Source organism: Sturnira hondurensis, unplaced genomic scaffold (assembly GCF_014824575.4).
Source record: "Sturnira hondurensis isolate 20B ecotype Veracruz unplaced genomic scaffold, ASM1482457v3 Scaffold0005252, whole genome shotgun sequence".
Taxonomy (NCBI): Eukaryota; Metazoa; Chordata; class Mammalia; order Chiroptera; family Phyllostomidae; genus Sturnira; species Sturnira hondurensis.
In genome coordinates, this window is record NW_028077883.1 from 6,493,468 (window position 1) to 6,519,202 (window position 25,735).

Consider the following 25,735-nt stretch of genomic DNA (forward strand, 5'->3'; position numbering starts at 1 on the left):
CTTGACCCGGCTATTCCAGTCCAGCTGCCATAAATGTTGCCCAATCATAGAGAAATGACATTAGAGAATGTAATTCACTTCACTGTGAGAGTAACCTGATAAATATTATTGGATGAGATCACATGGGAACAAAAGTTTGGCGACCTCAGTTCACATTTAGCCCTTAGCCATCTCTGTAACCGTCATAAGACTTCACCTGACTTTGAATCATCACACAAGTCAGGACAGTAGGCCGGGTCAGTCAGGTCAAGCACTTGGTGGGGTTCTCCTAAATTAGAACTGCCTGTAATGTATCATTTCCACTGCCTTTCCTCTATAGATTAAAGGGTATAATTATTTTTAATATATGCTTTTGCTTATTCCAGATCCCACACACATGGTAAGAAAAAGGCAAATGTGTACTTTTCTATTACTTCTGTTCTTGGGGTGTAATCAAGGAAAAAGAAGGGATTTTTACTTTAAATTTACTTGCTCCACCAGAGAGTTTTATCGATTGATTGATTTAGCTTCTGGAACACCTGTTTTTCTTTTCCTTTTTCTTCTTCTTCTTCTTCTTCTTCTTTTCTTTTTTTTTTGCTTTACCATGCTATACAAATATGTAACAAAGTTTTCAAAACACAAAAATATAAATCACATTAATAACCAGACCTGTTTTCAAAGGGATATGCAATTTGGAACTTTTCCTATGTTTCCCCAGCTTTAGCAGCAACTAAACCGGGTAGAAATCGCAAAGATGCATCCGGCATAGTCCCAACCCTGATGTCTTTCAAGGCAAGGTGTCCAGGGAGGGACAATGTGAGAACATAAGTAGCTACAATATAATGTCATAAGTGACAAAGGCCATATTTGGAAGAGCAGGGAGAGAAGCAATCAGGAAAAATCTCTTGCAGAGTCTAGTTTGAGCTGGGCATTTAAGGCTAGAAAGGAATCTCTTAGGCCAAGATCTGGATTAAGGACATTTTATGCAGTGGGACAGAGCCAACAAATTCTTGATGAAAGAAAAAAAGGTGGGTCAAACTGACAAACGGATCCTTTCTAATTTTGTTTTCAATTAACAGAAGTAAACCCAATAGAAAGAAGCAAATTGGTGGCCTTTTACTGACAGGAAAAAGTTAATGTATTTTGGGCAGCTCCTCAAATCTCAGCCAAAAAGGTACTTCCTTCCAGTTTCTGATGCGTACTGTTTGCTTGCTGGAAAAACTCTTCAGGCTGTTTGTTCTTCTGGCTGTCCAATGGCAGAGAAATCCATACTTTTGAACGCAGCTGACTGGCTACTGTAAAAGCCCGCTCTGAGCCAAGGACCAATGAGCTCCCGGAGCCCAGATTCTTGGAAATAGTTTCTGGCCAGGAACGTGTGACATTGAGACAGCCTTGCACTTGACAACAAGGACGAGTCTAGGCTGGCCCTCTGCCCACGCGATCCAGCGCCGTGTCCCAAGTGGCTGATCTCGAGACTACCTACTTTCAGATGCCCACTTAGGCTTCCTCCTACCCCCTTAACCCTCACAGCCTCTTGCACCTGCGCCAGCACACTCTGTCGTGACTACCGCCAGGGATCGGGGCCCAAAGTTCTTTCTCTGAGTGGATTGGCCTGGTCCCAGGCTTGGGACGCGTCTCCAATTCCCAGTGACTCCTCCCCGTTGGAGTTGGCGGGAGGGCGCGGGGGAAACGAATAAAACCGCAGGAGACGGCCGGCAGTGGCTAGGCGAGCACTGGAGTCTCAAGACACTTGCTGCTCCTTGGACTCACTGCTCCTTCTGACTCGCCGACGGACTCCTCTGCTCCGTAACTCCCCCTACTCTAAGCCCAGACAGAGGTGCACCAGCCCATCAGCACACCTGCGCTGCTCGCCGGGACGTGACCCGCCCTCTCCTCTGTCGCTGACTCGGTCCCTGGCAACCTACGCCCGCAAGCCAGCCCCGGCCAGGTCCTGTGGGCATCAAGATGAAGGCGGCCCGCTTCGTGATGCGCAGCGCCCGCTCGCTGAGCGGCGCTAGCCTGGTCCCCCGCGAGGTCGAGCATTTCTCGCGCTACAGCCCGTCCCCGCTGTCCATGAAGCAGCTGCTGGACTTTGGTGAGTGAGGACCGAGGGTCCCGGCGGGGGCGTTGGGGTTGGGGTTGGGGAGCTGCCTTAACTTTAAGTCCCGGTGCAGGGAGAGCTGGCCTCTTTGTTTAAAAAGAACTGGGGTCGGACTTTCTGCTGAAGCCTAGATCATCGACCACCAGCTCACCTTGCCTTCTACATCCGCAAGTTTGTACAAGTTTTTCCTCTACAAACAGAAGAAAAACTGACAGTTTTTGTCTACAGGTAGAGGCCACTTGCGGCTCCGCTGATGCTGGACGGTTTGAGCTCCTCTTTCTGTCCAAAGCATCCGTCAAAATACTTTTGCTTTCTGTTGGCATTTAACAATGAATGAGAAACTTGATCCCTTCGCCGCGCAGGATTTCTTAGGAAAGATTCCTAACTTTATAAAGTAGCCTAAAATTAATTGATGTTTTTAGCTCTCAGCCACCCTTCACAGGATACAGCTCTGTATTCCTGACAAATTTCTTTGCTTCTCTACCATTAAAGTTTTTAAAAATATTTGCAAAACTGCCAAAAATATTTACAGACTTTCCACAACGACCTTACAAGGAAAATTTCAAGGATATAAGTGTGATATTATTTATTTATTGGTAATCTGGAAACATCACAACTTCCACCCCGCCCTCTGATCTCCTGCTCCAGTTTTATAACTGGAACGCTCCACACTGTGGCCTTGACCCCACCCTGCCTTCTCTCATGCCTATGAAGAGCTGTAGGGGTCATCTGACTTCGTGGAAGTGAACCCTCTTTAAAAAACAACAGCAGCAGCAACAATTCCCATATTGGTAACTTAAAAAAAGAAAAAGACAAGATGATCCTTCTGAATTATCTATAAACTGTAAACCAACTGAGGGTGAAAATGACTTTATTTTATTTTATTTATTTTTTAAAGTGTGGAGCGCTTCACGAATTTGCGTGTCATCCTTGTGCAGGGGCCGTGCTAATCCTCTCTATGGTTCCAGTTTTTAGAATGTGTGCTGCGGAAACGAGCACCGAGCAATGGTTTTATGATAGATGCGCGTGTTTAATATTGGGTAGTTAGTGCTATTCGAACACATCATTTAGACACACTGGTTTCCCAATAGTAAATAAACGTTAATTATTGCAGGTTCGGAAAACGCATGTGAAAGAACTTCTTTTGCATTTTTGAGACAAGAATTGCCTGTGAGGCTTGCCAATATCCTGAAGGAAATTGATATCCTTCCTGATCCATTAATAAATACCTCTTCAGTGCAGTTAGTTAAAAGCTGGTAAGTAGTGAACCATTCTGAAACAGTGTCTAGTTGTAAGACAGTGATCTGAGTTTGAATTCTTACAATATATTAGTATCACAGTTGGAAAACAGGTGATTTGAATAGTAAATACTTGTGAAATAGGTAAAACAATTTTATTAATTTAAAGTTAAGTTATGATAAGGGCAGTTATAAAACTAGAAAGTGACATTTTATCCTGAAAAAGGAGATTCTTTCACAATATAATTTGTATTTCTAGGGGAAATATGAAAACTATATTTGACAGTTACAATTTGCTTTGTATTTCAAATAATAAAAGACAGCTTCATGTTGTAAAAGGAATCCTATCCTAGAAATAGATATGAATGACTGCTATTCGTAGAGGGCCTCATCTTTTCATTACAAACCAGTTAACAGCAGGCTCTGGGTTCACATCCTGCTTCTGCCTCTTCGTAGTTGTGGAATGCTTGGAAAGTGTCTTAAATTCTCTTTGCCTCAATTCCCCCATCTCTTACTGTAGCACACAGCCAGTACTCTGTCAGTTATAATCATCTCGCTTTATAAATAAGGGGACTGAGGCTTAGAGAGCACGGATAATCCAAAGGAGCAGATCTTCAGAGGCTAGAGCCAGGATAGACACTGAGGCAGGTTGGCACCAGCGCCTCACTTTAATCCACTGACTGCATAGTTTTTTGTTCATTGATTCAAGAAATATATGCATTATATACCCATTAAACAATTACAATCTGAAATACATATTCAATCCATAGTATGCATTGCTTTCAAGACTTCTATTCACCTGTGAATGGATTAGGAAAAAATATGAAAGTTTTCTTAAAATGTTACTTTTAAGGGCTTTTGCTATTAAAAATACATTTTCCAAACAAAACAGAAAACAGATCTGGAGTAGTTAAAGGAATAAAAAATTTAATTTAGGAAGTTAAGGACTAAAGTTGTACCTTTTCTTTTGAGATATTGTTTTCCAAATGTCTTGGAGTTTTAATTTTAAGCATAGTACTTTCTCTTTTTCAAATCATTTTGAAAAAGATACTATTTTCAGCCACTTGTATCTCACTGGTCAATGAAAAAACTTAAAGCACACCTGTCACTTTACAGGTACATCCAGAGCTTGATGGATTTGGTGGAGTTCCATGAGAGAAACCCAGAAGACCAGAAAACATTATCAGAGTAAGTTCTGTGCATTAGATTAAGTGTCTAAAACTTTGACTATTTCCAGACACACTCCCATAATAAATGATATGCACACTTATAATCTAAGAAATAGAAGTGCACGAACCTTACTTGAACCTTCACTAAATGCCAATGTTTTTGGCTTAGTTTTGTAGATACTCTCATCAAAGTTCGAAATAGAAATCATAATGTAGTCCCTACAATGGCGCAAGGAGTCATAGAATATAAAGACGGCTGCACGGTTGACCCAGTCACCAACCAAAATCTTCAGTATTTCTTGGATCGATTTTACATGAACCGTATTTCTACCCGGATGCTAATGAACCAGCACAGTAAGTTAGTTTATCATAATCACGACATATGGAGATGGGTGTAGGCTATAATCTACCTTCTAACTAGACTATTTGGTGGGTCGCCCTTTTTTGGTCAGTGGTAGTTCTAATCATTATTATCCTGATTTTTATATAATATTACATAAATATGTTCATATTTATGTTCCAACAGTTCTTTTATTTAGTGACTCGGAGACAAGAAACCCAAGTCACATTGGAAGCATTGACCCCAACTGTGATGTGGTAGCAGTGATTCAAGGTAAGTTCTTCATTTCCCTTATTGAAAATGTATACTATACTATGTGGTTGACATACAGTTGCGATGACTCCATAAATGAATTCATACTCAGAGTTTTCCCTTTATATTTTTATGAATACTGTCATGAAAGTCTTTTGTTTTTGAAGATCAGGGGTCTAAACATGCATTTATAATGTTATAAAAAATCTAAACATCAGGTTAATGTGTCATATTCTTATATAGTATTTGATCTCTGATGTGTGCATATTCCTATTGCTATAACTGAAACACTGTCATAATGCTTTCTTCAATAAAATACTTAAAAGGTATTTTCCATATACATAAACTTATATTCTAATGCACATTTTAGCTTAAGAGTAGTGTATGTACTGAAGATCACTTAAAAATTTTACTTGGCACAAATTCATTTCATCATCTGGGGAAAAACCTTCTATTTCAGATGCCTTTGAAAGTTCAAGGATGCTTTGTGATCAGTATTATTTAACATCTCCAGAGTTAAAGCTCACGCAAGTGAATGGTAAGCCGTGAATAAAATATATTTTAGTCTGTGTAAAAGTCCGTGTTCTCCCACTGTGATTGATAGTATAACTACAGAGCAACTTCCGTGTTCCAATTTTCCCTTTTGAATGTGCCTAGTTTGTACACTTTTTAATTTTGAAAACCCAGATTCTTTTCATCTCAACCGGAAAGTTCCAACTGAGCATATTCAGTTGCTAGTGATGAGTCATAAAGAACAGTTTGGTATATAGAGTAAAAATCTAGTTCCAATATCCTAGATTGAAGAAAGATTGCTTACTGCAGACTAGGGTGGAGAGGAGTCAAAAGTAGGAGGAGCCACTTGGTAGTGGACATATCCTCAGAAAGAGGTTACTCATCAGATCTGGAAACAAAAGTACTTTGAGTTGCACTATAAGAAATAAGCCAGTCACAGGAGGACAAACGCTGAATGATCCTTGCTTACATGACGTGTTTAAAATAAGTCAGACTCAAAGAAGCAGAGGGCAGAACAATGGTCACTAGAGGCTGGGAGGAGGGGGTGGTGAGAAGTCACTATTCAATGGGTATAAAATTCTACGTACGCAAGATGAGTAACTTCTAGAAATCTTCTGGACAGCATTGTGTTTAGCAATACTACATTGTACACTTAAATATTTAAGAAGGTAGCTCTCACGTTAAATATTCTCACCAAAATTATATTTAATGTGCTATAAATATAAACCAGTTTTGGAAACAAAGCATACTTTATTTAGTAGCTTCAACTGAAGGGTACCTGAAAAGATAGTCTTCCTTCATTACTGAAATGATTATATGAGGAATTCGAGGCACTGTTTTTATCCTATCCCATAGCTGCTTCGAAAAGCATGACAGCATACTTAAATTGGAATAACATTGTCTTTTCAATTCAAAGTAAACATCTTTTTCAAGTAATAGTTGTACATGAACAATGTTCATTGGTGGTGAGAGTGAAGACTAAGTTGTTCAAATTATGAGTAGCCTAACTTATGGGTGGGGGATATGCAAATGTAATTGACTGCTAAACTAAAAACTACAAATAAAGATTGAAAACATCTCTAAACAAAATTGTAACATAACTTTAGATAAACTGCTTGTACTGTTTGATAAAATAAAGAACGAATTGAGCCAGTCCTAGTGTTTTCTGATTCGAGCTTTGCCAAGGCCTGGCAAATCAGAGAATAATTCTCTTCTTTTTCTTTTCAAACAGTATTAGGAGATTTTATTTCCCTGTTTTCCTTAGCCTCTTGGTGAAATTTGAGCATATTTAGTTTATAAGATTTGATATTTGATTGATAAAAATCAAGAACAATCAGGCATGTTATTTTCATGTAGTTTTCTATGTGTTACTTCTATTTCCAAATATGAAAATTATAGCTAGCTTTATTTTTGATGTTACCCTATATAGGCACATTCATTTTTTTCTTCTCTCTTACAATGATACTGTCCAGTACAAAAGTTTGGAAAATAGAAAAATCATGCATGTAATCTAATTTATAGCACCCTTGTCACACACTTCATCTGCTTCATACATTTGTAGAGAAATGCAAAAACTCATCGTAGAGTATTAGGTGGCCACTGTAAAAGCATGTTGAAAATAAGCCAGTTGTGTTTTCTGCTTAAAAGGGAAGGTTCTAGGGTAGGATTTCGGAGTGAGGAGGATGGGAGTATGCCAATCCTGTTTAAGTCTAAACTCTTGGTCAAATAGATATGGATATTTATTTTAATGAAGTATTTGTTTACTAATTCTAATGAGTTTCATTTTTTTCTCCCAGCAAAATCTCCAGAACAACCAATTCACATTGTATATGTTCCTTCTCACCTTCACCATATGCTCTTTGAACTATTTAAGGTATGATGCTTCACCATGATTGCAGTTCTTTTTTATTAAAAATTCACTGGTTGCATTTTAAGTTCCTTTATCATTTCTGACTACACAGGAGCCTCACTGTCTTCTGCTAAGTGAGCTTCCTTGCACCTAAAAGGAAGATACAGTTAATGGTTGAAAGGGTACATCGAGTTCATTGTAGCATCGACATGCATTCGAGAGTGCACAGCATGAATCATGGTGTCTCGGAGCTTCCTATTCCCATTATTTGTTCAGGTGTCCAACAAAGGACTATTCATTCGTGCATTCATTAAGAAAGTTCATGGGGTGAAGACTTCAGGGAATGAGGTCTTATTTCTTCCACCCCCACAGACTGGTCCAAATCCAAATGCAGAGGTTCAGGTCCAGAATTCCTGTCAGTGGCAGGATTGCAACCCGAGTCTAGAATGTGCTCAGAGGACAGTCTGTTCCTTTTGCGAACGACTTCAGTGTGTACATGAGTCACCTGGTGGTTTCGTTAAAATGCAGATACTGAGTCAGTGGATCCGGCGTGGGGCCTGAACTACTGAATTTCTAGTAAGCTCACAGGTGTTGCTGTTGATCCACAGTGTCCTTTCCGTGGCAAGACCAGAGGGCAGTGCTTCTCAAACTTCCAGGCCCCCTAGTGTCACCCAGAGGGATGTGCAAATGCGAATCTTCAGGCTCTGTCCCTGGCAGTTTGATTCCCTGGGTCTGAGAATACGCATTTCTAAGAAGCTCAGAGGACACAGATGTTACAGGTCTGGGGTAGCCAGGTGCTCAAATCAGACCCTGCCCCATGTTCTAAGACCAAACTATGACTCTATTTCCACCAAAAGACAGAAAAACACCAAAAGCTTCGTGATGCTTCCAAGAGTCATCTGGACTCGGGAGGAGGAAGCCTAAAAAAGTGAAATTTACTTCTAATTCTGATATAACTCTCCTCAGGAGTTACTGTTTCCTAATTTATTCTTAATGTTAGTACAATGAGGTATTGATTATACTATAAATATGTGGTCTATTTTACTTGACTCGAGCTAATGATTTGAACATAATATTAAATAGAAACCAGAAAGCAGATAATTTGCTGGAAGGTTAGAGAGAAAAAAGAAGTGAAATAAACCAAAACTCTATCTGTTGTTTAAGACTCATCCAGTTGTCTGAAAACTTGAGTTTCTTCCCTGTGAAAGGACAAATGATGCTTTTTTTGTTGATTTGATTTACTTTTAAACTGAATGGTCCAACTCATCGATTTTATATTGATATCACTGGCAAAAGTTAAAGTGATAATCACATGCAAATTGAAATTTAAATTAGAATTATTTACTATCCTTTTCAATGGTAACAACTTTTTCCCAACAAATTTTCTAAAAACTAATAAAGTGGTTCAGTGATTCACTGTTCATTTGTTATGTGATAGTATTCGGTGTTTGGATGTAAAATGTAATGGAAAGACAGAAAATAGAGAGCCAGGAAATGGCTGATAAAAAAACATGTGTATGTTTAAATTAAGCTGACAAATAAGAACCTGACAACTAGCAGAATGGTTTTTCTATTAGACATTACTCCCAGGAGCTTTATTACATGGTAAAATAAATATTTTTTGTTACACATCCCATATGACATATTCACAAATGGCTATTTACAGAGCTGTTTTAACTGCTAACCTTAGAGAAATAGGAACTCTGAATAATTCTCTGTACTGTTTTATTTTATACATTAAAAAAACAGATATCTATCATCCCTCATTCTTCTGCCATTGAATTCCTTCTGGTCCTGTTTTCTCTAGAACGCAATGAGGGCAACAGTCGAACACCAGGAAAACTGTCCTTCCCTCACACCAGTTGAGGTGACCGTGGTCCTGGGGAAGGAAGATCTCACAATTAAGGTAGCGATTCTCTACTCTTGTCAGTCTCTCTTGGGAGAATTAAAAAGTCACCAACAGTAGTCTGTCTGCTTTGAGCAATAGCTCAAAGGTGTATAGTAGGTGACTTTCCAATGACAGCAAGATGTTTTTACAGAGACAAATGCACATTGTTTTTAATGTGTAGCTCTCACGCCTCTTTTGTTGGTTTAAGATTTCAGACAGAGGCGGAGGTGTGCCCTTGAGGATCATCGACCGCCTCTTCAGTTACACTTACTCCACCGCACCAACGCCCGTGATGGACAACGCCCGGAACGCGCCTTTGGTAAGAAGCTCATCCCCGCCACCTTGTTCTAAAGGTAGAGCTCAGATGACGAGGAAGTATTTAGGCAAGTTAATCCATTTAAATTGGGCAGAGGGATATAAGAAAGAATGCTACAGCAGGCTGAAAAGAGTGAAACAATTCCAGGGATCGCTGATTGGAAGCAGGAGATCTTTATCTAGGTTCTAGGACGTCAGCGTCCGGCAGGACAACGGCTCCCTTCTACGTTTTGTATTCCAGTGATCACAGCTACCTCTTTACCAATAACTGATCTTTTCTCTCTAGGCCGGTTTTGGTTACGGCTTGCCGATTTCCCGTCTCTATGCCAAGTACTTTCAAGGAGATCTGCATCTCTACTCTTCATCAGGATATGGAACAGATGCTATCATCTACTTAAAGGTATACTTTAGACTCAGTAGGAAAAAAAATCACATTTCTGAAAAGATTGCTTCTTTTACCGTCCCGAGTACTATGGCCCACAATGAAAACCGCAGACTGAGTTCTCGCAAATAATGACTACAAGTAATTCCATTTCCTGTGTGGTGTGTGTAGATACACTCTTTAATATTTGATGTGGTAACTGACAAACAAGGAGGTGGAGCTAGGCTACCTGCATCAAGTGAAGCAAAACTGTTGCCCAAGAAGCACTTCTGTTTCAGAGGGAGGACATGCCCCTGTGAATTGCTTTAAGGCAACTCCTCTGGCATTTGTGAAAAGAGCTGTACTTTGGTTTTACTTAGACTGTGAAAAAAAGATGCTAATAATGCTCCAGCCTAAAAAAATAACTGATATCAAGTTATTCGAGATGTTAGGCTGACCTTAGAAATTCAAAGAAACGGAAGCTGACTGCTCACAAGGTGTCAGCGGGGTACCGGGTGTTTCTGTTTAAACTGTAAAACTTCCTGCATGTGTTTTCTATTTCTTATAAAGCCTCGGTTTATTTGTCAAGGTCACTTTCTCGATTTTGCTTATCATTTGCCAACTACAGGGTCTGGTAGAAATAATGCCCCTATTTTATTGCAAAATCTTTTATTGCAAAATCATAAGCATGTAATTCTGTAACATAACAATATCACACTGAAGCACACCATATGACATTTTAGGAGAAATGTTCAAATTAGAACTGTAAATTGTTATACCCATTTTATTACCTTACCAACCACACTCAAGCAGCCATTACTTCTGCTGGACCCTGTATTTCAACTGAAAGTATATTTACAGATATTAGCAACTAAACATTAAGCTTCTAGGTCCCCATTCTGTCCCAGGAAGTTGTTTGCCAAGTGGTTCTTGACCATCTGAAATAATTAATGCATTCATTTCTTAAATAAGCCAAAGTCTTCAAAGTATTGGGAAAGATTAATAGATTATAGATTTGTAGTATAAGATTTAATGGACTAATAGTATCAGATTAAGACTCTTTTATCATAGATTAAAAGGTTTTGGTTGGAAAGAATAGTTTTGCTTTTTAACTCTATCATATCAGTAATGTCTAAACAAGGTACATGTGTGAATATTGGACACGAACTATATTCCCTAAATTGTATATATACTATTTTATTCCCTATAAAGTAGAGATAATATTTTTTTTAGTTTTCTTTTATACAGTGCCTAACAGACTGTCTGCTCTAGTGAACTCTTATTACTAAACTAATTAAAATAGTGTATTTAAAAAAATAAAACAGTGTATTTGAGTCGTTGACTACTTACCTCTGAATTTATTTTGAAAAAATCAAGTACAAATTACACCATGAGTAATTTCTTTGGTTTGACTTCTTTCCTCACTCTCCTTTTAGGCCTTGTCTTCTGAGTCCATAGAAAAACTCCCAGTCTTTAACAAATCAGCCTTCAAACATTATCAGATGATCACTGAGGCTGACGACTGGTGTATCCCAAGCAGGGAACCAAAGAACCTGGGGAAGGAGAAAGTGGCTGTGTGAAGATGGACACTTGGGACACTTGAAGGGATCAAAGTGGGTCTGTACCGGTGCCGCTTTCTGACCGTTTGCATGTGAACGCTTCTTCCGTCCAAAACAAATGAGGGCAACAAAACCTCCTTCACCAGAACACTGAAGGGGAGAGGCACAAAGCTCGTGTCTGTGACCCAGCAGAGCACAGAGCGGGACGACAGGAGTTAACAGATGGCCAGCTCTTTATTCTTTCAACATAGAATAACGCGTGAGTTTATATCAAACCCCAAAGAAGATAGAAGCCTCGGCTTTTCATCTCTTTATCGGGAGGAGTGGGAAAGGGAGCAAAGTGAAGATAGAAGCTATCGGTTTCAATGGACTTATGTCTTAGACTTCCGGTTGACATCATATTAGTATTTATTGAACATCGTGTCAGTTATGCCAGTATTTTCCTGCCTTTCATAGGAGTAGGGCTTATTTTACACTCTGTGACCAGAAATGTATATAAATGCATTTCGTATATATCTATGTGCTCTAGGGAGGAAACACTGGGTGACTAAAATAACATTCGCTTTGAATGACCAATGAGTCAAAACATTTTATTCAAAGTTTTGGCCAAGGCATTGAGCCTATGCAAAAACTTAGAGGAAAGCCTTTTCTGAGAAATACAAGGCCTTTATTATGCTGCTTTCCCTGTTCATACATCATATAGTAAATGAACATTTATGCAAGGTGCCTAGTCTTGGGTGAATTTTAAAATATGCACTGAGTTCAGAATGTTGACAGTTGGAGGGTGAGAAGAATTGCCAAAGTGGTAACAAAAATATCTCTCATCTTGTTTTTATTTTTTAAATAAATGAAACAGTGGCCTGAAAAAACTGAAGTTAGGGGGAAAAAGTCATGCATTCAGAACCTAGCTTGGAAAGAAGGGCTGCTCTCCACCCTGGGGTGGTGGTAATCCAAAGACACCGATTTTCTACATTTAAAAAAATGTGGTTTTGATATATTTAATTATACTCTCTACACTCCAGCATTAATGTGTCTGTAGAAAAAAACTTAATTATCAAATGACTCAAGGACATTAGTATTTAAATACTTCTTGGAGTATTTTTAACAAGCAGCCTGGAAGTAAGAGGATTTCATGCCAGGATGTTTTTGTCGGCGAATCATGGGAATTGATAGTTAGTAAATGAAAGCTGAACTGCGTATGGAACTGTGGGGAGTTCAGGTATAATATGCAGGCTGACTGGGTGGTCTTGTACATTACTCTTAGAGAAGAAATGAAAAGACTAAAGAAGGAAGGAAGGAGGAAAGAAGGAAGGATGAAGAAAAGGAAAGAAGGGAGGAAGGAAGGGCATTTTGCTATATTTTCACAAATTATTTCAAGAAATGATTCATATTTTCATGGACAAATTATTGGCAAGAGGATGAATTGGTGTTTTTCAAAACAGTATGACTTCTTTAAACGGCTTTCTCACTCTGCAAGATAATAGGTTGCAATGAGATACTAAACTCATGAGTCAAATGAATGTTTAAACTGGGTTATGGAAAAAACTAGACTTTTCTGCATTGGAAAATAATCAGTACTGTCTATGTGTTGAACTTAACATTTGTGTTTAATATTGTCATGGCCTGGTGTTGTTTGTGGTACTTCTGGGAGTGGCCATACAAGCCCCAACTATGTTGTGAGTTTCAGACGTTATCATCAGAAGTCCTGGATAGTGACTTTGATTGATGATAGGATTCTAGTGTATGCATTTTATTGATTACACAAAACAATTTGATTGGTTATATGAATTTCCATTTTTTCTAAAATGTAAACATTTTTGTGTGTAAGTACTTGTATTTACCAAAGATTTAGTGCAGTTGATTAATTAGCCCACTGTGAACTATCATGAAAACACTAGAGAAAAAGAAATGTTGGTATCCTGGTAACTATCAGCTGTGTAAATGTAGTTCTATAAAATAGAAATAGGCTACACTGGTATTTGTAAAATTTATGCGAGAGATTTAGGGTTTTACTGAATAGATACTACATGTTCAGACCCACTTAAATTATTAATGTATAAATTGTATTTTTGTCTTTAGGCTATGTCCAGAGAAATGTGACAATTTTGATAATAAATATTTTTATTATAGTAATAAGCATCGTCTTTTAAAGTTTTTTCCTTGAATTAATGGCAAAGTACTAAGAAGAATTTTAGGTAAAAGTTTTCCTCACTTTACATTCAAGCCTAATTTATCAACATATTGGAAATAGCCTTTTAGAAATATTGAAACAAACTTAAAATCTTAATTTTTCAAGGATTTTATTTATTTATCTTTAGAGGAGAAGGGAAGGAGAAAGGAAGAGAAATATCAATGTAGATATATCAATGTATGGTTGCCTCTCATGAGTCCCCTGCTGGGAACTGGCCTGCAACCCCGGCATGTGCACTGACTGGGAATCGAACCGCAATCGTCTGGTTCTCAAGCCTGTGCTCAATCCACTGAGCTACACCAGCCAGGGCCTTAAAATCTGAATTTTTAAACAAAAGATAAGTATTTTATAGCAGTCCAGAAATTTCTAATCATTTTTTATTGCTTTCTTGTGTGTCCCCCAAGTAACACATAAGGTAGAAATAGGATACAAATTACTAAATTAAGTGACAGAATGTTTTATCTTTTCTATCTTCACACTGTCACTAATTTAATCCTATTCTGTCTTAAGTCAACAAGTTTTTCCCACTTCCATAATGCCCTTAATGGTAAAATTTTGCAAAGAAAAAAAGAACAGAAGAAAGAGAAAGGATGGAAAAGAGGGAGGGAGGGAGAAAGAGAGGGAAGGAGGAAAGAAGGAAGGGGAAATTAGAATAAAATAAAATTAGTGGAATAAATTTGCTACTTAAATCAAAACCTTGTCAGAATAATCATGTTTGAGTAAAAAATGCCACCAACCATGACTTTAGATCTTAAAGAACCTACGCTAATGCCCTTCATCAGGGACACTCTATTCACGGTGTCTACAGGAAGCGCATGCGCATAGGCAAACTCACAGGCAAGCACTTATACACACAGTGGATTTAGTTGTAAATTTGAAGCTGCTTGGGAGGTAGGGAATTTGTGCATTCACATTTCCACAAAAACTGTAAGATACCCTCTCACCATGCCCCATTTTTTCACACAAATATCTTTCTGACACACTCAATGTGGGTACTCACCCTCAGAGATACCAATTTTCAAGTCCAACAAAGTAGAATGAATAGCCATTGAAACTCTACTGTTTCTTCTAAATTTCAAGTTTGGTTAGAAATGGTTGGAGCATTTGACCTTAGCCACAATGACATGTGCAAAGGCAAAGAGAGAGAGAGAAATCTTTGGGAACAAGTAAGTTGCTTGGGCATTGACCTTGGTAATTTCTTTACATATTCTCTTACTATATTTTCACATAAAGTCCTTACACTTCAAATGTACCCACAGTGCAAATGCATCTGAAATCTTCAGGTCCCTTTGGTCTGTCCTGGTGAAAGAACTGAGGGACTGTCATAATTTCACAGAAGCTTATGTAAAAAGTCCCTACACTCATAACCAGGAATATTTAGAGCAGAGGGATACTATCTCAGTTAACATTCTACCCGTACATATCCTTTTAAATTTTTCACTTTTTACCTTACATCACAGTTATTTGGGCTTTCAATTAACATTCCCTGGGTAAATACCTGAATAAACACATAAATAAACTTCTGCCAATAGAACAGCCTCCTTACATTTAAGGGCAGATTAGAACCATATGTTAAATAAATGCACATCAAATTTTATAAGTTTAAATGCTATACAAGAAGTTTTACAACATTATAGAAACTCTGGAATACTTTTCTAAACTAATCCTTTTTTCAAAAGTTAAATCGTAACATCTTTTTTTAATGCTGCTTTCCATTGGTGGCCTTTGGCCACTGGAAATTATCACATATTTCAAAATAAATTAAATAATAGGTAAAAGTTAGTAGAAGAAAATTTCTTGAGCAAATGGGCTGGTGTGTCAGATTTTATAACTACACTCTCTTCTTGTTCACCTTGGACTAGATAAAAACTATTAGTATCCATATTTCATGGCAGCTTAAAGAGAAAGAGCAACTGTCTTTTAATTTGATTTTTCAGTTCCTACCCAAGTGCAAATAAACATTAAAAGCCACTGAAAAACAACAGAAATATCAGTAACCTTTGAAAACATGTTGAATCTATTAAATGATGTGAGATGTCTTAATGATAAATCCAGCGACAAATAATTTGTCAATGAATTATAAGACATTATTTTCATGTTTACCGCTACCATTTAATGTATTGAAAATAATACAGGACTGGTTGTCAAATAATGCAATATAGCTAGGAATTATTTATTAGCATATTGTTTTCCATAAATGTAAAAGGATGCTTTAATACCTAAGACAAATAGCCTATGAATGGCAAAGTCTTGAATTTTTAAATCAATTTCATTAAAATTATGCCTTTAATGTGTTTCTAGTACAAAAATATAGTTTGATATCTGATTGTGCTGCCCTTAACTCAATCTTTTAAATTTATTTTAAGGTTAACAAAATTTTTTAATTATAAATTTGTGGTCTGAAAATAAAATAAATATTTGAAAACAAAGAAAAACTTTATACCACGTTCATAGGCAATTCTCTTTACCTATTTGAGCTCCAGTTTTCTCTTCTACCAGAATGACACCTAGCTGTTTAAGGAAGTCACTTCCAGTGCTAAGGCTTTTTAATCTGTATTTTCTAATGATTTTTTACTGAATACCCAGCCTCCAATCTCTTCTCAGTTCAAACTAGGCTTCTTATAATACCACTATCAAGCTCAGAATTCTTTACTGGTTTCCCAGAGCCTAAGAATTTGATATTTATACTTATCTACAATCCAACCTACATGACCAACCTTACAGCTTACATCTTTCATTATGGAACTGTTCAGTATATATTCTTCTAGGTACGGGACAAACATATTTCCTTTTGCTCATTGTAACTATGCCAGTGTAAAATGTTCTTCCTCTTCTCTCTGTTTTTTTTTTAAATTATGCTCAACCTTATAGACTCAACTCAAATTCCACCTTCATAGACAAAGCATCCAAGTTCAAAGTGCTCTCTCTCTCTCCCCACTTCTTCCTTTAAACTCTCACATGGTCAGGACCATTTCAGTATCTACCACACAATTCCTAAGGTTGCTAATTAAATGTTACAGAGATGTAAAATCCAGAAACCCAACAAGATTTTGGGTTCCCTACAATCCAGGACCATGAATCACACATACCTATGTAAAACCATGATGCTAAGCCTGTTGCATGTAGAGTAGACATTGAGCAGTATTTCTCGATGAATGTATCTTTGATGAGTTAAAAAAAAAAGACAGAGGATAACAATGGGACAATTTCTAAGTGAGCTGATTATCTAAAACCAAAGCAAATCATCTTAATAGTATTTTTAATGACCTTCATCATTTCTTCTCAGTCTGGGAAAGATCCATATTTATTTCCAGATGGATCATGACTATAACATTTACATACAAACTAAATTAAACATTTTATTTTAGGATTAAAACTAGGTCTTTGCCTTCACTGGGTTTACAGTTCTACTGAAGTGTTAAAAAGAAACAAACACGTGAGAAGTTGACCAAAGATTCTAACAACAGGTCAAATTACAATAGAGGAGATGCCATAATTTCTAATATACATACCTTGGCAAATGCACTATCATTAATGGCTACAGAAATTTAAAGAAGAGAAGGTGATGTCAGGCTAAAGGGAATAATAGGTGGAAAGAGGACAATTTCTTTGAAAGATTTTATTTATTTGTTTATTTTTAGAGAGAGGGGAAGGGAGAGAGAAAGAAAGGGAGAAAAACATTGATTGTGAGAGATACATTGATGGGTTGCCTTTTTCACACCCCCGACTGAAGATCCGGTCTGCAACCCAGGCATGTGCCCTGACTGGGAATCGAACTGGCAACCTTTCGGTTCACAGGCCAGCACTCAACCCCCTGAGCCACATCAGCCGGGGCAAGAGAACAATTGATGTGAGGAAAATGGGAAGACCATGAAGAAAGTATGTGGGGAGAGGGTGGCAAGGGTAAGCGGGAGCTCAACTGAAGACGGTTTGAATGTCTGGACATGGAACATGGGCATCAACGGGCCACTGGCTAGGGTAGTAAAAAGATCAAACAGTTTCATTTGCTAACATCTTAAGATCATGTGTTTCACTGTCCCACAATGGTGTGACCATATCTACAAAATTCAGTGGAGCCATTAACACAATTTTCTCAAATGAGAAATTAATTTGAAACTCAAATAACTAAAGAGAGCATCTGTGGCATGTTGACTGATGTGTGAAAGCAGGGGGTTTTCGCCTGAGTGTCAGATGGTCAGGCATGTAGACACGGCAGCCAGAATTGCTTAGATTTCCACCCCAGCTCTGCCACTTAACAGCCATGAAAAGTTACATAAATTCTCTCTCTGACTTAGTTTTATGATCTGCAAAATGGGGATAATATAGTAACCAACCAACTGAGCCACAAGTATTAAATATTGGCTCCTAAGCCCCTGTACAAAGCTAGTAGAAATAAAAATAAAGTACCATCCTACAGGTATGAATTCATATATTATAAGCATTCAATATCACTGATAATAACGCATTTGCTCTAATATACCCTGTCTCCTGATTATGACTCCAGGGTTGTATTCTCAGGTCCAGCTATGGGCTGTGACCTGAAACTGCTGAACAAGGCTGAAACCTGTTTAGGCAGGGGTCAAACCCAGATCTTTGACCTGTTGGGTAATGCTGCCCAACCAAAGGCTGAGTAGATGGTGGTGCCATATCTGTTACACAATGAGATTTATTAACTCTCCTGGTCCTTTGCCAGACACTGCACAAAGCCGTACCTCCCTGAACACTGAGGAGAAGCTGGCTCTCTGCACATCATAAATCAGCACATAAAGATACACAGCACTTTGCTCAAGTAACTGTTTGTCAAATGGATGAAAAGAGACTTAAGCTATTTAAGTAACAATTAAGCTTCAGATGTCCCCAGGCAGGCTCTTTGCCCTTCTACCTATCACATTTCATCTTGTGAACACAGACCTCCGAATGCTAAAAAAAGAAAAGCACAAAACATGAATTTTTAAAAGCCTTTGAAAACAATTCCTTAGCTTGTTGAAAAGTAAAGAATGTTTTCTTACTTTTTTTTTAGAATGTCTGACAATAGTTCCTTGTTTGTAACTAAAAATACACCCATATTTTAGCGGTTTAGAGTCAGATGTGATCCTTTTCTTTTTTTCTTTTTTGACTTTTTAAAAAATCTTTACCCAAGGACATTTTTTCATTGCTTCTAGAGAGAGAGGAAGAGAGAGAGAGAAACATCGATGTGAGAAACATCAGTTGGTCACCTCTCCTCTGCTACTGGACAAAGTATTATCTACCTGGATTGTGGATTGAACCTGTGACATAGGCATGTGACCTGATCAGGAATCGAATCCATAGCCCTTCGGTTAGGGCATGACACTCCAACCAACTGAGCCACACCAGCCAGGGCCAGTTCTTATTTTTACATAATCCAGCTAGTTCCAGGCAAGATTTTACTTACCATGCACTAATTTGGGAGAAATTACTCTAGAGATAAAACTTACCACTGAACTTGAGGAAATGGTTTCTTAAATAAAGACAAGCTATAGGTTATATTATGTTGAGTTGATTTTCAAATTATAGTTTCACTGGACAAAAATATTGATTTCATGTATTAGAACAGAAATTCACTTCACTAGACTTCTCTCTCTGAACTCTTTTAAAACTGAATACTAAGTAGGCAAAAAGAAAATCTGCAGAACTTATGTGGCAGGTATTTTCCTAAGGATTTTACATTACTTAATTTATTTTTTTCCTTTCAACACATTATATTAGACCCTTTACATAAATGCACTCCTCTTTTAAAAAAATAGATTTTATTTATTTATTTTTAGAGAGAGGAGAAAAGGGGAGAAAGAGAGCGAGAGAAACATCTATGTGAGAGAGAAACATCAACTGGCTACCTCCTGCACACCCTCAACTGGGGACCTGGCCTGCGGCCGAGGTGTGTGCCCTGACCTGGAATCAAACCAGCAACCTTAGACTGACACTCAGTCCACTGAACCACACCAGGCAGAGCAATGTACTTCTTTTGCCTTCACAACATCTGTGATATTGTTATTTAACCTATTTTACAAATGGGCACTCAGCCACAAAGAATCTAGTAAATCGCCTCTATCAAGGGACAGAGTTGGGATTTCATTCAAGGTACTGTGTACCCCAGAGTTTTGCTGTGTGCTTTGCTCTGAAGAACCAGTGCTTCTTGGAGGAATGTACCCAGCATAGCAACAAATCAGAGTGAGGTCATGCAAATTAGTAACCCATAACTAATCTACAGGGGACAAGGAACACTGCCGTGGGCCTGATCAGCACTGAGCCTAACCAACCAGTTGCTGGCCCCCAGATTTTTTCAAACAGTATGACCAGAAAGCCCTATCTACTTGCTGAGCCATCAAAGCTTTGCATTGTTAGTCCAGCCCTCACCTTCTACTTAACTATCCTTCGGGCATTGAGGCAGTGGACAAAAAAGAGGTTCTATAGATGGTAAAAGGGGTTCTATGGAAAGTAACCTCACAGGGTAATCTGATCATAAATTCCTAACTGGAGAGTCAAGCCCCAGGCATGTAACCTTTAGTAAAACGCTTCTGTTTGCCTAAGCAAGCCCTGTTCACTGTTTCCGTGCATCTAAATTAATGCCTATCTGAAATGCTTCTTTTTAGATCCCTGCTAGTAAAAGTGACCACCCTGGAGAGACCACCCTGGAGAGAACACATAATCTCATTAATTATCCAGTAATCCAATCCAAGCCTTGCTTTTTCCCACCTTCTTGTAATCTCCCTTATATTCCTTCCCTAATTTCAAATGCATAAAAGAAACCGCAACACTGTGATTCTTTGGAACATTGGAAATCTTGCACCCCAGAAAATGTCATCAATTTGGCTCAGATAAACTCTTACCAAAATTCTCCAGAGCTTTGGACATTCTCACATCAACAAGGCAATTCACTTACTTATTCAGCAAGCAATAAACAAAGATTTCTTAAGCACCACATGCTTCCAAACACTAGAAATACCAACATGAATCACAATGATTCCAGTGTTCAAGGGCAGTGTAGTCTATTTGTGAACATAGAGATTAAATTTGTAAATACTGATATGTTGTAATATCAATAGGTATTCATATTACCTTGAGAGTCAGTTATAAGATTTCTGGGGCAAGAACAAACTCTTTATACTTACTTGGAAAAACTGCATCAGTCCCCTTGGACCCAATTTTTCTCCTTTCAGGGGTGATGCATTGATAGGCAAATGTCGCCTTCTACGTACTGGGGTCTGTACCATAGGCGAAGAACCCTTCAAAAATCGGAGAGTTAATATAAAAGAGGAACTGGCCCCCCTTTTTGTTTCCATGCGACAGTGAGAGAAAACTTCGCTCCCTAAGGTACACAAACTATTTTGAGAGAGAAGAGGAAGAATTCTCAGATCTTACCTTTTGGAATATAAAAAGTTTTTCTGAGTTTACAGTTCTTGGAATGTCTTCAAACCTAAGAGTCTAGTCATCCCGTGAAACAAGCACATATCTCCAGAAAGGCAAGTCTCTTACTATCAAATTTCAAGATCTATCCTTTAACATTAAGTCCTGGCAAAAATTTCCCCAGAAAGCCCTAACTATGCAGACACATAAAAATCTTCACTTCCTGACAATTATGAAGATAGTGACCTTCAGAGGGCTATGGAAAGGTAAAATAAGATCTAATCTACTCTATAGAGGGGAAGGGGTAAGTGGTAGAAGATATCCCTGATGCGTAACATTTAGCCTGAGGCATGGAGAAGAAATGAGAATTAGCAAAAAGCAAAGCTAGTGGAGGCCAGGTACCTGGGGTAGAACAGAGAGGGCGCAGCGTGTGTGAGGGTTAAGGCAGATAACTGAATGGTGATTTCGCTAAAATGAAAGAAAGATTGTGTGGCTGATGTCTGGAGTAGAAATGAAACTGGTATGTAATGAAATCAGAGACATAAGAAGAGACCAAACCATGAAATGCTTAGTACACTTCGAACGTTTCTTTTACAATCTGGCCATAAGAAGTCATCAAAAGTGTCCAGGTGGGGATAGTAACATGATTTCTGGTTGTTATTTTTAAAAGTTGGGTGCAGCTACAGTGTGTAGAATGGATTTGATTGGAAGCAGAATGAAAAATGGGGGTGGGGAAGTAAGCAACTGTACATTTGTGGCAATGAGAATAAAGAAATGCAGCCAGACCTAAGAAATGTGTGGGAGCTGGAGTAAACAGAGTTTGGTAATTGAATGGATGAGAAAGAAAAATTGGAGTGTTGCAAAAATCGAAAGTTGGATTATGTGGGTGAATGGTTATCCCTTTCATTCACTGACAGGTAGGTATTTTGAGGAGAGGCAGGTTGCAGGATGGAGGTTATGCAACTAGTTATTTTCATGTCTGCTGGAAGTGCATATGAAGCACTCAGGTGGGCATGTCAAAGACGCTAGAGCCTGGGGTGGTGTGGCTCAGTGGATTGAGCACCAGCCTGTGAGCTGAAAGGTCGCCGGTTTGATTCCCAGTCAGGGCACATGCCCAAGTTGCAGGTTAGGTCCCTGGCTGGGGATGTGCAAAGAGGCAACTGACTGATATATCTTTTGCATGTAGCTATTTCTCTCCTCTTTCTTAGTCCCTTCCCTTCTCTCTGAAAGTAAATAAAATCTTTTTTTTTAAAGAGGCAATTAGGTATGTGAAAGCTAAAATTCGGACGAGAGATCTAGCTCAAGATCCAAATCTGGGAAGAATGGCCAGAGTAAAGATGGCCACAGAAGCCCTGAGGGTGCGGGTGTAAGAAGGCTGTGCTGAAAGGAGAAGGAGGGGACTTTCTGTCCTCCCAGCCAGAAAGGGCCTGCAGTTAGCAGTTGAGTACAGGAGTGGCAGGCTGTGAGAGAGGTAAGAGGAAAATCAGAGGTATCCCAGAACAGAGAATATTTCAAGAGGGAGAGTAGGGTTAATGATGTAAATCGGATCATATTTTTTTCCGGGAAAAACCCTGCAATTCTCGATTTTCTTGGAATCAAATCAAAACTCTTTGCTTTGTTTTCAAGGTCTGGTCTTAACTTCATCTTCAGACTGATCTCCTAACATTCTACCCGAGCCACTCTCCCCTCCAGCCACACGGGCTTTCTGGCTGCCTTTTGTTCCCACCTCTGCAGGTTTCTTTCGTCTTGGCTCATCGGACAGACCCTTCAAAAGGAAAAGATAACTCCACCTTCCCCAGGACAGTGGCCAGGCTCCACTTTGGTCGGATGCCTTTGTCAACACAGGAGTGGAATATTCCAATTGTCCAAGGTTGGGTCATGTGCCTCCCCACAGGGCTCGGGGAATGGGGGGAGGGGGATGACAGTTGGCCCAATTTGAACGGTATAGACTGAGCAGAATAATATGAAAGGGGAATAGAGATTTCCCTGAAGGAAAGGATGCTAGCGAACCAAAAGAATGTCACCACAGCGGGAAAGTCTGAGGTCAGAGTGGAGGTGAATTCCAGTAGCTCTGCGGAGAAACAAGCCTTCCATTGCAGCAAGAGAAATTTGCGGAAGTTGTAGGTGGATCCTATTTTTGTCTGTGAAGCTTATTTGTGGAGAAGTGGGAGAAGGAGAGGATCAGAGGTCTGAGGACAGAGAGATTTCCTGCAGGTCTGATACATCAACTGATACTGAAACATCAACCGGTGTAACCTGCCACAGAGCAAGCTAAAGAAGAAAAATCGGGTAATCACACCAATTAAAGAAGAACAAAGTTGAAGGACTCACACTACTTGATTTCAAGATCAAGATCACACTGCTTTCTAAAGCCCCCAGAGCTACAGTAAACGAAACAGCAGAGGGCTGGTGAAAGCGTAGACCCACAGACCAACGAGCAGCATAGAGACCGCTGAAGAGAGGCCCAAACAAACACAGGTAACTGATTGTTGACAAATGTGCCAGAGCAATCTCACGGAGAAAGGATTATCTTTTCAACAATTAATGCTGGAACAATTAGATATCCATATGCAAAAAAAAAATCGTAAGACAAAAAAAAATCTTACACCTTCTACAAAATGGAATTCAAAGTAGATTATAGACATGAACATAAAACATAAACCTATATTCCCAGTCAGGGCACATGCCTGGGTTGCAGGCTGGTTCCCTGCAGGCCAACTCCCAGCAGGGGATGCAAGAAAGGCAACCATACATTGATGTTTCTCTCCCTCTCCTTCCCCTCTAAAGATAAATAAATAAATAAAAATCTTTAAAAAAAAACACATAAACCTATAAAACGTCTAAAAGAAAACACAGGGGAAAGGGAGACAACATTACTTGAGCAACAATTAAAAATGAAAAAAAAATAAAGAAAACATAGAAGAAAAACTAGATGGCCCTGGTTGTGGTGATGAGTTTTTTAAATAGAGCATTAAAAGTCTGATCCCTATAGAAAAAAATTGTTAAGTGGATTTTTATTCACATTAAAACTTCTGCTCTGTGCAAGACACTATTAAGGGGAACCTAATGCTCAAACTCTAGTCTGAGAGGAACAGAGGGGTATCCCAGATTTCATGGAAGAGAGAAAAAAGAGGGAAATGGGCATGAGCTGCAAAGTTATAGGGCTTCTTCATGCACGCTCAGAGAAGCTATGGCATGAGGAAATCATGGAGAGATGGGCCCTGGAACTGCCCATCCTAACCCAGAGATATCTGTGTGATTTGGAAATGTCAAGTTTATACGAATGTAATACAATAAAGGAACGTTCGCTTAGCTGGTGCGTTGGGCTAGGTGTCAGAAGACACAGGAAAGAGCTTGGAAAAGAAGAAGAAAGAGTGATATTGTCAAAAGAGATGAGTATTGCGGAGGTCAGAACACAGAAGATGATAAATTGAGGGTCTGGCATCAAAAGATTATGGGGGAAAATAGGGTTTATGAGGAATGGTTATTTCGATCTTGATCAGTGCCTGGAGAACAGCTCCCACAGAATTCGGATGCACAGAGAGGCAGAGGGGAGCCAAGGGTGGGGGGAGCCATTTCTTCCTTTCTTGGTCTACAGGGATGGTGAAAGCTGTGGAGGCTGCCGATGAGCCTGATCGCCACTGTCCACCCAGGAGAAAAGGATGGATGGGCATTTTTGGTACCTTGGGTTCTCATATAAGGATGCTTTGCTGATGAGTCAGACAAGGAATCTGGGAAATTGATTTAAAGAATGTGTGTCCCAGGACAGCAAGAATTGACTGCACCCTGATGGATGCGATTAATATACCTAAAAATAAATGCATCTGAGAGAAGGAGAGTTTAGCTCAGTTACAAGCAAGGCAAATGCATTCAATAAAAATTTGCTGAGTACTCACCCACTAGGTGCAGGCAGTAGACTCGCATTCTAGTTCAGAAGACAGAAAACAAGCAAATGCACATACTCATATGACCAAGCGTCAGGTGCTTGTTTCTGGGGAAGGGCCCACAGAGCAAACAGCATGTAGGGCTCCATGGCAATTTGCTCATTCAAGTTCTGTGCCAAATTTAGGAAGTACGCTCAGACCTACAGACTAAAAGCTATGTCTCCAGCATTTTCAGGTAATACTTTGACTGATCAATAGCCCTCCTTTTGATCTCTTTCTGTGTGACTTTCATGAAGACGTACATAGCAATAGGAGCGCACCTCAACACTGAAGTACTCGATGAAAGTTCCAGACAGAGCACACGGTGTCAGCAGCACCCTGAACCACACCTTGCAGCCCTCTGACCACCCAAAATGAACGACCAGCCTGATGGTAGTAACACCATAGGTTTGCTTTGCCTATTTCTGAATTGTATACAAATGGAGATACATAGTATGTACTCGGTATATAATGTCCAGTTTTATTCACTCAATATCCTATCTGTGAAGTGCGTTTATTTTGTAATACACATTGATGATTTGTTCTTTTTCATTGTAGTATGTGTCATTGTACAACTTATATCACAATGTATTTATCCATTCTACTTCAATGGACATCAGGGTAGTTTCCACTATTCTTTAATAAGTTATTTTTCTGCTGAAACCCCCCCAGATGCTTTGCATTGAGTCCTT

At 39.0% G+C, this 25,735-nt stretch overlaps 1 protein-coding gene and 1 non-coding gene across 2 annotated transcripts; one reads left to right on the forward strand and one right to left on the reverse strand.

Moving 5' to 3' along the window:
- Positions 1 to 1,396: 1,396 nt before the first annotated feature.
- On the forward strand, positions 1,397 to 13,693 carry PDK4 (pyruvate dehydrogenase kinase 4). The gene is made up of 11 exons (XM_037046448.1): positions 1,397 to 2,074; positions 3,195 to 3,336; positions 4,435 to 4,506; positions 4,657 to 4,841; positions 5,014 to 5,100; positions 5,540 to 5,617; positions 7,389 to 7,465; positions 9,249 to 9,347; positions 9,538 to 9,648; positions 9,931 to 10,044; positions 11,442 to 13,693. Exons 1-11 carry the CDS (start codon positions 1,945 to 1,947, stop codon positions 11,583 to 11,585), a joined length of 1,239 nt encoding a protein of 412 aa, XP_036902343.1. The 5' UTR covers positions 1,397 to 1,944; the 3' UTR covers positions 11,586 to 13,693.
- LOC118987376 (U6 spliceosomal RNA) lies at positions 2,974 to 3,079 on the reverse strand. Its single transcript, XR_005066551.1, has one exon. It is a non-coding gene; the product is annotated as a U6 spliceosomal RNA (small nuclear RNA).
- Positions 13,694 to 25,735: the final 12,042 nt, after the last annotated feature.